The 13,924-nt window shown below is 36.9% G+C and overlaps 2 protein-coding genes across 5 annotated transcripts; both read left to right on the forward strand.

Moving 5' to 3' along the window:
* The first annotated feature begins 4,454 nt into the window (after window positions 1-4,454).
* On the forward strand, window positions 4,455-5,874 carry LOC108043900. Its single transcript, XM_017122715.1, has 5 exons — window positions 4,455-4,575; window positions 4,635-4,798; window positions 5,308-5,441; window positions 5,500-5,570; window positions 5,639-5,874. Exons 1-5 carry the CDS (start codon window positions 4,495-4,497, stop codon window positions 5,729-5,731), a joined length of 543 nt encoding a protein of 180 aa, XP_016978204.1. The 5' UTR covers window positions 4,455-4,494; the 3' UTR covers window positions 5,732-5,874.
* LOC108043902 (IQ and AAA domain-containing protein 1-like) lies at window positions 5,721-10,534 on the forward strand. 4 transcript variants are annotated; one of them, XM_044461559.1, is made up of 9 exons: window positions 5,721-5,815; window positions 5,884-6,661; window positions 8,032-8,356; window positions 8,413-8,702; window positions 8,752-8,908; window positions 8,997-9,260; window positions 9,477-9,634; window positions 9,685-10,268; window positions 10,332-10,534. In XM_044461559.1, exons 2-9 carry the CDS (start codon window positions 5,926-5,928, stop codon window positions 10,434-10,436), a joined length of 2,619 nt encoding a protein of 872 aa, XP_044317494.1. In that variant the 5' UTR covers window positions 5,721-5,815; window positions 5,884-5,925; the 3' UTR covers window positions 10,437-10,534. The 4 variants fall into 4 exon arrangements, with proteins under 4 accessions (XP_044317494.1, XP_016978205.1, XP_044317496.1 ...); XM_044461560.1 differs by lacking the exon at window positions 5,721-5,815 and having other exon boundaries at window positions 6,360-6,473; window positions 6,550-6,661; XM_017122716.2 differs by lacking the exon at window positions 5,721-5,815 and having other exon boundaries at window positions 5,883-6,661.
* Window positions 10,535-13,924: the final 3,390 nt, after the last annotated feature.

A 13,924-nucleotide genomic window follows, 5' to 3' on the forward strand; every position in this document is an offset into this window, starting at 1 on the left:
AGCTAAGTGGAATGTCACACTGAAATATAGCAAATTGCGCGGCGAAACGTTTTTGGTAAATTAAGGCCAACAATCCGGCGATAACAAAATCGAGAGCATTCGAAGCTACCACCAAGGACGCGAGTGGGCCAAAGAGGAAATTGAATTGCATTCCAAATGCATTTGTCGCAGTTGCAGATGTCGCAGTTCACCTGCAGCTTAGCACCGATGTAACACGGAGTTTATGGATTTTCCAGGGATTTATGACAGCTTAAAGGGAAACGGGAGAAATATACGCGGATGTATATGTACCAGTGGCTTGGGATCGATATGTTTTCTATTTCCCCACATAAATTCAAGGTAAAGTTTGAAAAATACATTTTAGAATTCAATAGTTCAAACCAAAGTCACAAAATCCCTTTGGACTCTACAAACATTTCTTCATTTGTCTGCAGAATATAGTTTTATGCAGATTTACTCATTTTATTGGTACTTAAAATATGTGTATTATTATATTCATTGCCTCCAAGCCCTCGTTTACACTATTTTTCTCGCCATTCCAAGTTGATCGTTTACCTTAAATATAGCTGCATAATCAGGTCCAACTTTATCGCCTCGGTCGACGTTTATGGCCAGATGCAACGGCTCGCCAACGGGCCAAAAGCTAACCAAGTCCGCACAAACAATCTAGGCAAAAAAGTCAGTTAAGTTGGAGGATGTACAAACTACACAGGAAAAGTAAAACCTGATCTAAGATGACACTAAATAATTTTCAATTTTTCGGAGTTTTAATGGGCTACCAATGCTTATTCGAAATTGAATATGAAACTAAACCAAATAAATATCGATTTAATTTAAAAATTTATCTTCGTACTCCTATTATTGTGTTCAGCCAAAAATTGGAAACAATTATTTTTGTTTTGTAAACTAAAGGGTTTGTGAAACTACTTTTACTTCTTGTTTAAAAACAATTTATATAAGTTTTAAAAAGCTTTAATTTATTGAGATTAGAGAATATATATATTACAAATAAAAAGTTAAAAAAGAAAATAAGCACATATATTATTTATATAATATGTGAAGAATATGTTTAATCAAAATAAAATATGTTGCAGTGCATGATGCAGGCGCAGGCCATCAAGTGAAAAGGCAAAGTGTTGTGCATAAAAATGTTGTTTTCCTGCTGTAAGTTTGCGCCGCCCTGTTTATCCGGAGAAGTGAAGGTGGTCGGAGGACGATGTGGCATCCGGATATGCTTTGCATATTAAAAACGCTGCTGGCGCACTTTTGCGGCTGGACTGCAGGGTACGGGGTGCGGGGGAGGTCCTCCGATAATCCCCAGTTATTCTATGTAAATTGGGTTTTCTTTGTCGATGCAACAATGAGCCGGAGGATCCTGAACCCGAACCGAGGGCGTGGCCGATGGGCGAGGGTTAGCACTGCAAGTCTGGGACGTAGATAAAACACCAGCTGAATCCAATCGGCAGAACTTGAGCCAGGCCGCAGGCAATCAAGTGGCAAACTGCTTCGTGGGGGTTCATTAAATCGTTAATGTGGTTGAGGTTTTTCGCCTAGAGTTCCCTTAGAGGAAGCCCATCCAGACCAGTTTAGCTGGGAGAAATTGAACTGTGCCGAGCCATGAAATGAACTAAACACATAAGTATTAGGCAGAAGTGAATTTTCAAATGCTCTTTTAAGTTGATTTGAGTTAAAAACTGGCCATAAAATTAAAACACATAAAAATAGAATATAGGGTCATAAAAATGTTGCTTAAGCAATAGCATTAGTTTAGAATTTAAATAAATGTTTCTATCCTCTAAATTATTTTATATCCCTTTTATTTTTTTTACTTAACGAAATTGCTTACCAAGTCTAAGAGACATTGACTTATAATCCTTAGTTTTGAATGCTATATTTATCCCAATATACTCAACTGTAAAATAAAAGCGTATCTGAAATTTACAATAGAAGGCAGCGATTCACAGATAACAAACCACAGACATGTGTACGTCTTTAGATGTACTGATCGATATCCTTTGGGGACCGTGTGCATGCGGAGGATAATTGAATTTGAAGTGAAGCTGCTCCTTGTGGCAGTTATGAAATTTTCTGGCCCGGCTTCCGCAGCCAAGGAACGGAAACAAAAGCGAGGCAAAATGAAGTTACAAGTTACAAGCGGGTGTGAGAGTGCGTCTGCCGAATGGATGGAAATGCGGTGTCAGTCGGAAGGTGGAGCAAGGAATCAGGATGCGATGGGGGAATCACCGGGGCACACCTCAGAGGTGCCAAGAGCTGTATTCCAGCTAAAAATTACTTTTTTCTATTCTAAAATTTAGACCAAAACAATAAGTCATTTAAACTATGTTTTTTATTAACATATTAAGTTGTAAAATAACGCCCTTCACTAAATTTTCAAAACATTAAAAAGATATAATAAAAACGTGATTTAAATGGATATATTAATATTTTTAATATATTTTGACAATAAGTAAAAGTAAAAAACCAGGCAAGCTCCTACAAAAAACATAGTTTTTAAGCACATTCTTACTAGTCATTAACAGTAATATTTTTATGAACTAAACGAATTTTGGTTCAAATAATAAGGGTAAATGGTAAGTACACAAATCAAGAAGACGAAACTTCGAAACGTGGTTCGATAGAAGAATAACTATGCTTTCCTTACATGAATTTAACACTACCCAAATCTCCTAGCATGTTACTGAAATAAACTAAATGACTAATAGAAACCAGAACTTGTGTTTGAGAAAGGACAAGCTGACAGCACTGGCACACATGCTCCCCCGTCTTGCAACCTCGGCAATGAATTCGCGTTTCCGCCTGGCTGCTTTCGCCATCATGGTTAACCGCGTCGTTGATTTAAGGGCGTGCTGTGCGTGGGCTGCTGAATTCCGCTCCTTCGTCCTTTTGACGCGAGCGACACAATTAAAAATGTGCAGCCCAATTCATTTGATTGGGAGGAAGGACGAATCGAGATAAGCATCATCCCTTGCCTGCAACAGAGACATCTTCATCAATCTACAATGTATATTATTTAATCTGCTGTCTTTCTGTGGATATGTACAATAAATAAACTACAAAATATTACAAGTTCCAAATTGAGTATGTAGCTTTCCCAATTAAATAATTTTAAAAATGCTTTCTATTATATTACACAACATTTTAATAAAAATAAAAAATCATAAAGAAAAAGAATTAACAAATCACATCATTCAACTTTAAAAAAAAGAATGGATTTATTATTAAATAAAGTAAAAAATAAAAAAGTATGTTTTTTCTCTTTCAGTTATAGAATTGTCAAAACGGGCTTTAAAACAAACAAGGCCTTCAAAACTAAGCCTATAAAAACTTATCTTCTTGATTCTAATCTAATCTTGTTAATCTAACACTATGTAATTCCCTCTCCAAATTAAAAACTTTTAGTTATGTTAGTTAGCATCAAAACACCATAATATTATAAATCTGTTATTTATGTATATTTTGAGGAACAAAAATTGTTAATTTTTAATAGACATGTGTGCACTTGGAGCCCATAACATCGGAACTTATTGGAATATATTTATTAATATAGTACAGTAGAATCCGGTGAAGTGAATCTAGTAGAGTAGAATCCGGTTATAGCAACTTTCAAGGGACCGACGATTTTACGTCGTTATACCCGGAAGACGCACTAACCATACAAGTTTGTATCATATAAGTTTGTATGGGGACCAACCATACAAACCGTAACCAACCATAACCGGATTCTACTGTACTAACAATTTAAGCTACAACAAAAATGACTTTTTTTTACTCCAAAACACTTTTTTCTTATTGTCTTAGAGTATATAAGTAATAGTAAATATAATGAAATAGACCAACTTTGTAATACTAATTTAAAAGATTGCGGCAAGACTTTTTTACGTGTTTTACTAATTTTGTGTTTTTATTGATTTTTTAATGTCCCATTAATAGAATTAAATTTTGTGTCTGGTATTTCTAGAAACATAATCGCTTTAAATAGTGAATAGTTACGTTTTGAAACTTTTAATAAAATAATATTGTAAGATAAGCGCGACTTATTAGGGTTCCGTATGTTGATATTAATTAATAATGTAATTGAATAATATTAAGTTTAAAGAAATTGAGAATATCCTTAATAAAACGGTATTCGGTATTATTGCGTTTAATATTATTTGTTATTTCGCCTCCCCCAGAGACGGGCACACATATTTTTGGGTCTCAAGAACTTGCATTAGAGATGGAAGAACAAAATTGCTGATCGATGTTTCTCGGGAAAACACCTCGATATATCGATATATTTTTAAAATTATTTAAGCATGAAACTATATTAAAAATTAGCCTACATTTTTTAATTCAAATTTGCATTTAGATATTTATAAAAAAAATTAAATAAAAACGTTTAACATCCAGTAAAAATATCGATGTATCGACATTACCTCGAAGTTTCTCACATCTCTAACACATCAACTTGCATAAAGAACAATTGCATTTAGGATGGATTACGTTCACTCGGTTTGGAGCTATTTTGCCTCGATATGCAACTGCTGGCAATGCACCGAGGACACGGGTACCCAGGTAACCCATAAATCTTACTTCGCCGGACAAGTGACTAATGTATTGCGTCTTATCTGCAGCCCAACGAGCCGAACGAGAGGACACACCTTCTGGTGGACCCCGTGAACCACAGTCCTGCCCTTCGGAGGAGCAATTCCGATGGCCTTAGCAACGACTACGCCCACTCTTTGCCCAAGAAGGACGACCAAAATGCACTCTCCAGATTGGTGCAGAATACTGCGATGTATGTTAGCTCCATGGGCGTGTTTTGATAGGGTTTACAATCATCCTACAACAGATTACACATAGAGTAACAATAGCATATGTTTATTATCAAATTTACAACAGATTACACATAGAGTAACGATAGCATATGGAGGCGATGGCAGGTGCTATTAATTTTGCTATGGTGCCATTGTTCTAGAGTAGCTTGCATTACAATAATACTCCTTCAAAGTTAATAACTAATAGCATAGGAACTGTTTCCGTAGTATATATAAATGTGTTATACGTAAACAAAGTTCGTCAAGCTATGAGTTATGGCATTCCATTTAAAATCTCTTGGACCATTTAGATCCTTCAATTTTCGATAGTCTGCTTGTATTTCCCGCAGTTTTTAGAATCTTAAATTTCTAAACTTAGAACGTAATGCTATCGCACATGTCAAATTTAGGGCATTTCTGTGTAGAAATGTTACTTTAAAATAACTCCAATTGTATTTTAATCCCATGTTTTCACACATTTATTTTACAGAAACATGATAAACGTTGGGGCCATGGATTGTCATAGTTTGGAGCACCAGGAGTACGCCGACAGAATAAGATTGTATTCGCAGAGGTTGCATCAGCAGTGGAACAACGTTCAGCATCCCAGTATCTCACTAAAAGGTCTGAATTGAAACTATCTTAAGAATTGATTGATAACTATTATTTGTTTTAACTACAGGGCTCTTAAAAGATGTTCCAAGTCATCAATTCTATTTGTCTAAGCCAGTTTCACTCGAAGACACTGCTCAAGTAAGTATTTCATATCACAAACATTTTTTTATTTTGTTCGATTAAAACATTATTTATTTATTTTTCAGATGAAACTGTTCACTGAGAAAGCACACATCAGTGTTTCGCACATACAAATCGACCACAAAGAAGCCGTGGTTGTACCCTTCAGAATTCCCTGATTATCTTGCCATAAGTGAAATAAAGTGATAAATTTATATAAAATCAAAATCTATATTGGTACTAAGTAACCTTTGAATAATCAGGTAATCGACCTATTTTTATTTAGTGTACAGAAACGAATAAATACAGTCTATATTCTTAACACGTCCAGATTTTTTTATTCTTCAAGCCACACATAAAGAGAGAATCCAAAATGTCTTTCGACTTAAATCATAAGTTTTGGGTGTCCACACGAAAGGAAATTGGGCAACTTATCAAAAAACAGAACCGCTTAAAGAAGATAGACCCACCCCAGGAAAAAGCAATATCATTTAAAATTTTCGCAGAACTCTACGTATTATATGTTGAGTTGGTTGAAAAGTTAGGTTTCATTTACCACAATACTTTTCAAGTGCAAAAGCGGGCATTAGTTCGCGTTTTGGTAGAGAGTGCGACTCAGCAGCTAATGCAACTCAAAGAAGAGTTAAAGGATTTGGAAATGAGCGAATATATATATTTGGATAAGGCATTGATCGCTCGGAAGCTAACCCCACGGGACTTGGTCATATGGAGATCGCCACAGTTTCTGTACCGCCGTCCATTGGATATTCAAAATATCATAACCGACAACCGATTGTACATGAACGAGGAGGAAAAAGAGGAGAAAGCGGCACAGGATTGGGTTCCTGTCAGTGAGGCCGTGAAGCTCATCCAAGCTCATGAGAGGGCTCGCCGAGCTCGAGTGTATAAATCGAATATTAAGTATGACAAGAAAAAGTTCCTCAAGGTCCACCAAAGAAAAAAAATCAATTATAAATTTACGTTTAAACCTGATCAGGCAATGAGTATTCCCGTCAAGAGAACCATATTTTCTGCTGATTTCTTGAAATCTGATGAATCTTGTGAAAACTTACGAAGAATGGATGATGTAGGGGAAGCAGCAGTAGATGGTAATTATTAAAAACTTACTTGTTAAAATACAAGGACATTGTTAAGTTTATACTTTTAAAATAAACCGAACAAAAAATCCTCCAACGAGTCGTAACTATTATTTGTTCGTTATTATACCCTTGCAGAGGGTATTATAATTTCAGTCAAAAGTTTGCAACGCAGTGAAGGAGACATTTCCGACCCTATAAAGTATATATATTCTTGATCAGCATCACCAGGAGAGTCGATCTAGCCATGTCCGTCTGTCCGTCTGTCCGTTCCGTTCTTCCGTCCGTCTGTCCGTCTGTCCATCTGTCAGTCTGTCCGTCTGTCCGTCCGTTTCTAAATCCCTCAGTTTTAAGCTATTTGCTCGAAACTTTCCCAAAGTTGTCTTTCTATTGCAGGTAGTATATAAGTCGGAACGAGCCGGATCGGGCGACTATATCATATAGCTGCCATATAACTGAACGATCGGAAAAGCCATAACTTTGGTGTTTTTAAAGATAAGAAGTTGGGACTTTCTATGGGTTTTATTTTTGGCCAATCAATCCGACATACCGAATTTCATAAGGATCGGCCGACTATATCTTATAGCTGCCATATAACTGATTGATCGGAAGTGCCATAACTTTGGTGTTTGTAAAGTTGAAGTTGGGATTTTCTATGGGTTTTATTTTTGGCCAATCAATCCGACATACCAAATTTCATAAGGATCGGCCGACTATATCTTATAGCTGCCATATAACTGAACGATTGGAAATGCCATAACTTTGGTGTTTTTAAAGTTAGGAAGTTGGGATTTTTTATGAGTATTAAGAATGCATCATATGAATAATTTTGGAGAATATAATATACAGAGTATTCTGCAAGGGTATATCAACTTCGGCTCCGCCCGAAGTTAGCTTTCCTTTCTTGTTTTTTATTGAAAAAAATGTTAAGCCAGATTTTAATAAAACAAATGAGAAACAAACACATTCGAGTCTAAATTTGAAAATGAACTTATATTCTTGAAAATCAAAAAACTTTTGAATTGACTATACGCGTTTTAGAACGGTATTTGTGAAAAGAGTAAGAATATAATTTTTTACTCCACTATTCTCCTTACATTTTGTTTACTTTTACCGCACTTTTGATCATTATATTATTTGCTTTCATCGGAATAATTAATATTTCTGCTAGAATGTTGGGTAGTCTCATTTAGCAAATTTTAGGTGCGATTCCTTACTACCTGGAGTTTCGGCCAAAATAAAATTCTTTACTGTATTCTTGTCTATGTACATTTGTGGATCAATTAAAAATCTATTGAAACTTAGTTCTCACCAAATCCAAATTTTGTTAAATAAAATTACAGTAGCTTTCCAAGGCCAACTTCTAATGGAAATCATTTTAGATGTAGAAGCCATTAATAGAATACGCAATAATGCTGCGATTCGAATCCAGTGCTGGTGGCGAGGTTACAGGACAAGAAAAATAGTTAAAATAAGAAAGAGATTTAAAGAAGAATTGTATGGTATGAAGAAAATAAGAAAACTGAAGCGACCGAACCAAAATGCAAATTCAATTATGGAAATGTACAAAAAGGAGATGCTAAAAAAAAAACTAGATGAAGATTTTATTAACTTAATTAATGATGAACGCACAAGGCTTTTGCAAGTCAGAAGTCCATGGATGATGGAAGATATATCCGACCATATTCGGGCATGGTTCAAAGAATTGTAAGGTGAAATTATTATTTTTATATGTCTTTATAAGAGTAACCCATACTTTACAGTTACGAAAAAACCGGAAACTTTCATCCCTATCCTGATCCTGTCAAGAAGGGAACCGTACTAGTTGTCATTGATGAAACAATGACCCCCATGGAATTTCAACAGACGCTGGGTAAAAAGCCAATGACAAAAGAAGAGAAAAAGAAACTTCGAGATAAAGAGAAAAAAGAGAAAAGAAAAAAGAAGGAAAAGCTTAAATTAATCAAAATGAAAGAAGCCAAGCGAAGGAAAAAATTGAGAGACGCTGGAATCATTGATATTGGCTATGAGTTAACTGCAAGCAAGCCTATAGGTAAGTTATTAGAGGAATTCGATTTAATATATTTGTTATCACTTTCTAGAAAACATTGAGGAAACAATGAAGAAATATGCTAAGGACTGGAGAAACGTCGATGAATATCTTAACAAAAATCATGATCCTATTAAAGATTGGGTTACAGAGGAAGAGCTGGCTAAGATACATCAGGAAGTAAGAGGCTTAGTCGACGAATACATGAGGTAGAATTAATCTATAAATAATAATCTTTTAAAATATAGACAACATTTTTTGGTAATGTGAAAACAGTTAAAATGTTTGATTTTTTAGGGTAGAGTACGAATTGCTTCGGGAGGCTTTAGCAAAGGATAACAATGAAAAATACAAGGCTCTGAAAGTAAAGTACCCGAAAAAGAAAAAGAACAAGAGGAAGAAAAAGCCAAAGGATATGACAGGCGATAGAACTCTTGACTCCTTATACCACGAACTAAAAGATGGAGGAATAATAGAGGAAGTTTCTCATAAAGATTTTGATGAATTCATTGCGGACTTTAACTTTGTGGCAGACGACACTCGAGATGAGGAGGACTTGACGTATGTATTTTATTTAGAGGGTTAAGCATTTTGGTTCTTTAAATTAATTCAAATCTCTTAAATATTGATTTGGCTGAATAAAATATTGTTCCTTCAAATTATTAGAAAGAGCATTTATAACACATTTTAATGATATTTTTTTATTAACTTGAAACTTTTTAAAAGCAATCCGATTTTTAAATTTAAACACATTTTTTGTATTATGATTAATTTTAGAACATTGGGTCCAGCAAAAGGTGATATTAAAATGGTCATTCAAGAGTCAATGCTAGGAATGGGCGAATTCGATATTCCAAAACCGAAGTCCCTTTTACTCATTGGACCTGTAAATTGCGGAAAGAAATTGATGTGTCAAATTATTGCCTCAGAACTAGGTAATATAAAAATTTGATTTATGACTGTATATGGCTTAATTTTTTTCCAGACGCAGTTTTTATGAATCTGAGCCCCGAGAAGACCTACAAGTTTGCTGATGACTTAAAGTATTTCTTACATGTTATTGTAAAAGTGGCAAAGGCGTTCCAGCCTACCATAATGTTTTTCGATGAAGCACATCGATTGTTTTGGAAAAAGATACCGCCTGAGGCCGTAGACATAAAACCAAGACTTCTTGGATCTTCCATAGCCAGTAAAATTTTAAAGCCCTTAAAGAAAAATGATAAAGTTGTCCTTGTCGGCACAAGTTCTATGCCCTGGGCGGCCAAAGGAGGCATCAAAAGGGCGTTCCAAAAGGTCCTGCTAATTCCGAAGTGTGATTATGGCACTAGTTTCCTACTTTGGCTAGAGCTTATGACCGAAAACGCCCCAGATGATATGGCGGAGTACGCATATTCTGCGCTGGCAAGAGTCTTGCAGGCTTACAACTCCGGCGACATTAATGACAACATAAATCAGACCTTAAATATCGACCGAAAAATGCGTCTTAAGAATGAGGCATTGGATCCCAACGAGTTCTTAGAGTATTTCCTCAGCAAGAATGAGCCTCCAATTTTCCCTCCAGAGGAGAAGGTATACAAATATTTTATACATGCTTATCAACAATAATATAAATGTAATGTATTTTCTTTCCAGCTCATGGTAAAGTTCAACAAATGGTTCGGCAAATCAAACAAACTGCAAAAATTGAGAAATAGTTATATGGCCCAAAAGTTGGCAAAATCAAAAAAAAAGAAATAGGCATCTCTACTTTTTCAAAATTAATGAGCTCTGTGATATTTTTTTTTTATTTTATTTTAACAAAATTAAATTAAGTATACAATACTAAATCTAATGAATTTATATGAGTACTAGCTAACGGGGCCTTCGACTCGAAACGTGTGTATTTTTACCTTATATAATTAATTTAGCTTGTTTGACAAATTTGTTAATGTTTAATATATTCTCTTGAGAGGGGGTTTTTAAAAGCTCTGATACTCGTTGTGTGCCAAATATGGAAAATCTGATGCTCTGTAATCGGCTGCAGGTGTCCAGGAGGTGATCCACGGTAAGATCATTACCGCACAGTTGGCATGTTGTCCGCGATGTTCCCATCAGTATGTGTTGGTGAGTGGATTGAGTGTGTCCTATGCGTAGGCGGATGAATGTCCCGCAAGACCTTCTTCCGGTATTGGGCGGAGGGTTGAACTTGCTACAAGTTGGGTTTATTGTTTGATATCTGTGCACAAAAAGTGCCCATTCGGAGATTTTCTTTTCTTCAAGGTGTAGCCTAATTTGGTTTTGTATGTCCTTGGCATTAAACGGGGTAAAGAGAAAGCAGGGTGCATGTCTTATTTCTTGGGCGGCCTTGTCGGCTAGTTCGTTTCCACTGATTCCTTGGTGACTGGGAACCCAAAGTGTAGTGATTTTTTTTGGATGTGAACTTAGAATGTGCCTTATTTCCTGTATTGTGGGATCGTTGTGTTCCACGTTGCGTAGGGCGGATATAGATGAGAGGCTATCTGTGCAGATAACAAATTGTCCAGCGTTTTTAGAGGCGAAATGGCATGCTTTTAATACGGCAAAAGCTTCGGCGGTGAAAATGGAGTTGTAGGACGGAAGCATTCCTCCTGCAATAATTTTTTGGTTGCAGTCAACCACAGCAAAGGTGGTCGAGTCGGAGAGTCTAGAACCATCGGTAAAAATCCAGGTTTTGTTCCCCAGATCTGATTGTACACTTAAAAACCGTTTTTGGAATTCTTGAGGACATGTATCTTGTTTAGCACCGTTGTAGATTTGAGTGTTTATGTTAGGCTTTTGGAGCTCCAAAATGCTGGCGATTTAAAAGACTTCCTGGGTTTAGGTATGGGTAGGTCCAGCTGTTTGATGTAGCTGGCGCAACGTCTAAGTGTGGATATACATTTGTAATTCCGTTTTTGCTTGAAAATGGTTGCGAAGTCCTTGGTGAGTAGGCGGTTTGATGAGGTGTATAGCTTTGGGATGAGCATCATCGTAGTTTCTTCTATGCGGGATTGAATACCCGGTAGACCGGACTCTGCCAATGTGCATAGTATTGGAGATGTGGGGAATGCATGAATGGCGCGGCGCACTGCCCAGTGGTAGGGCGCTTGAATTTTTTGTAGGTGCGATTTGGCACACCAACCGAAGATAGGCAGGCCATAGTCTATTTTTGAGAGCATTAGAGCGCGCGTAATGTCTAAAAGAGTCTTAGTGTGTATGCAGGTGTATTTAGATGATAGGAATTTAATAATATTGAATCTAGTTTCAAGCTGTTGTCTGAGAATTTTACAGTGTTGATGGAAAAGAAGTTTCGAGTCGAAGGTTATACCCAAAATTTTTAAGAAGTTGACATATTTTATTTTGTGGTTGTTAAAGTCTAAGTCGGGAGGGTTACATCGGTGTTTACGGCAAATATGTAGTAGCTGGCATTTATCAATAGCAAGAGAGGCACCAGAGGTAGCTCCCCATAAGTTAATTTCGTACAGTATTTCCAAAAATTTTGTTTTAACAGTATTGATATTTTTTATATTTGTGAAAATGATAGCGTCGTCTGCATATACTGATATATGGATCTCTTTATGTCGAGATAAAATGCTGTTGATTTCTTCAAATGCTATCATAAATAAAACTACAGAAAGCGGAGAGCCCTGAGGAATTCCGTTGTGCAAAATGTGGGAGTTCGAGGTGACGTTGTTTATTCGAACCCTGAAAGAGCGATTGGTCATGAAGGCCTTGACAAGGTTGTAAAGCCTTGGACCAATGCCCCAGCGCCCGAATCTACAAAGTACGGCATGAATCCCCACGCGATCGAAGGCTCTTTCAAAATCAGTCGCCAGGATAGAGACGTGATTTTTGGTCGAAAGAGCGTTCGACGCGAAGTGTTGAAGACGCAGCAAAGCGTCCATAGTGCTATGTTTTCTTTTAAATGCAACTTGGCTATGTGAGATGAGATTATGGTGGTTAATAAACCAGAGAAGTCTCTGGGCAATTATTTTTCAAGAGTTTTACTTAGACAGGACAAAAGGGAAATAGGACGGTAGCTGTTAATATCAGAAGGGGGTTTGTTAGGTTTAGGAATGGGGATAATGGTGGCTGAGCTCCATGTATGTGGGTATGTTCCGGATTGTAGCGTTACATTAAAGATATCCAAGAGTTTGGCTTTCAGAAGATATGGTAAGTTTTTGAGCATAGGGTATGACACCCTATCGGACCCAGGACTTTTCCTTTTGCGCTTGCTATTGAGGTCTCTATTTCCAGAAGGGTGAAATTGGAATCTAAGCATGTTGCGGATGTTGATAGTGCATCTGGGAGATAAGGTTCTGATAGATACTGATTTTTTCAAGTATGTATTCTGCTGAAAAGTTTTTGTCAGAAGAGTATTTAGACCAGGCGTGGCCAAACTCTTCGGCGATGTTAAAGGATCCAGATAGAGTACCTGAGTCCGATTTTATGTATTTGAAAGGTGTGGGTGGAATGCCAGCTAAGCGTTTTACATCTGACCAGACTTTTTTGGGGTGGATAACGGGGAAATCTGGGAAGTGAATTTTTCAAGGCAGTTGCGCTTGGCTGAGAGAACTGTTTTTTTAAAGAGAGCGTTTGCTTTTTTGTAACTGAAAAGGTTTGTGTCAGACATATTTGCTTTATAATAGGAGAATAAAGTTGCTTCCGGTCCCTGAGCTGTTGGAGCTCAGAGTTCCACCATGGCACTTTAGCTTTATGGATCACTCGTTTTGTTTGGGGAATGCTGCATTTGCAGCTGCTCGAATGGCTTTGGTCATTTGAGCGACTTGCTGATTTAGGCAACCGGCTGTCCAGTTAAGAGCTGATTTTTCGCAGTTTTCATTGAAGCGTTTCCAGTTAGCTAGGTCAGTCTTGAATTTGGGTAGCGGGAGAGTATTATCGGTGTGGGTTGGTGCAGAAATGTGGATGGTTATCGGAAAGTGATCACTGCCATGGAGGTTATCTGATATAGACCAGCTACATCTATGAGCTATCTCAGGAGATATCAAGGAGACATCTATGTGAGTGAAGGTGTTGTGGGTTGAAAGGTGTGTGGGAGAGCCGTCGTTAAGGACTATTAGATTGTTTTCTTGAATAGCTCGTTCGATTTTTTTACCTCTTGTGTTTGTGTGCGGGGAGCCCCATAAAGAACTCCACGAGTTAAGGTCACCGAGAAGTATAGATGACCCATTAAGGTTATCAAGGGTATTTGATACGTCAGAGGATGT

Source organism: Drosophila rhopaloa, unplaced genomic scaffold (assembly GCF_018152115.1).
Source record: "Drosophila rhopaloa isolate 14029-0021.01 unplaced genomic scaffold, ASM1815211v1 contig_47, whole genome shotgun sequence".
In the NCBI taxonomy this organism is placed as follows: Eukaryota; Metazoa; Arthropoda; class Insecta; order Diptera; family Drosophilidae; genus Drosophila; species Drosophila rhopaloa.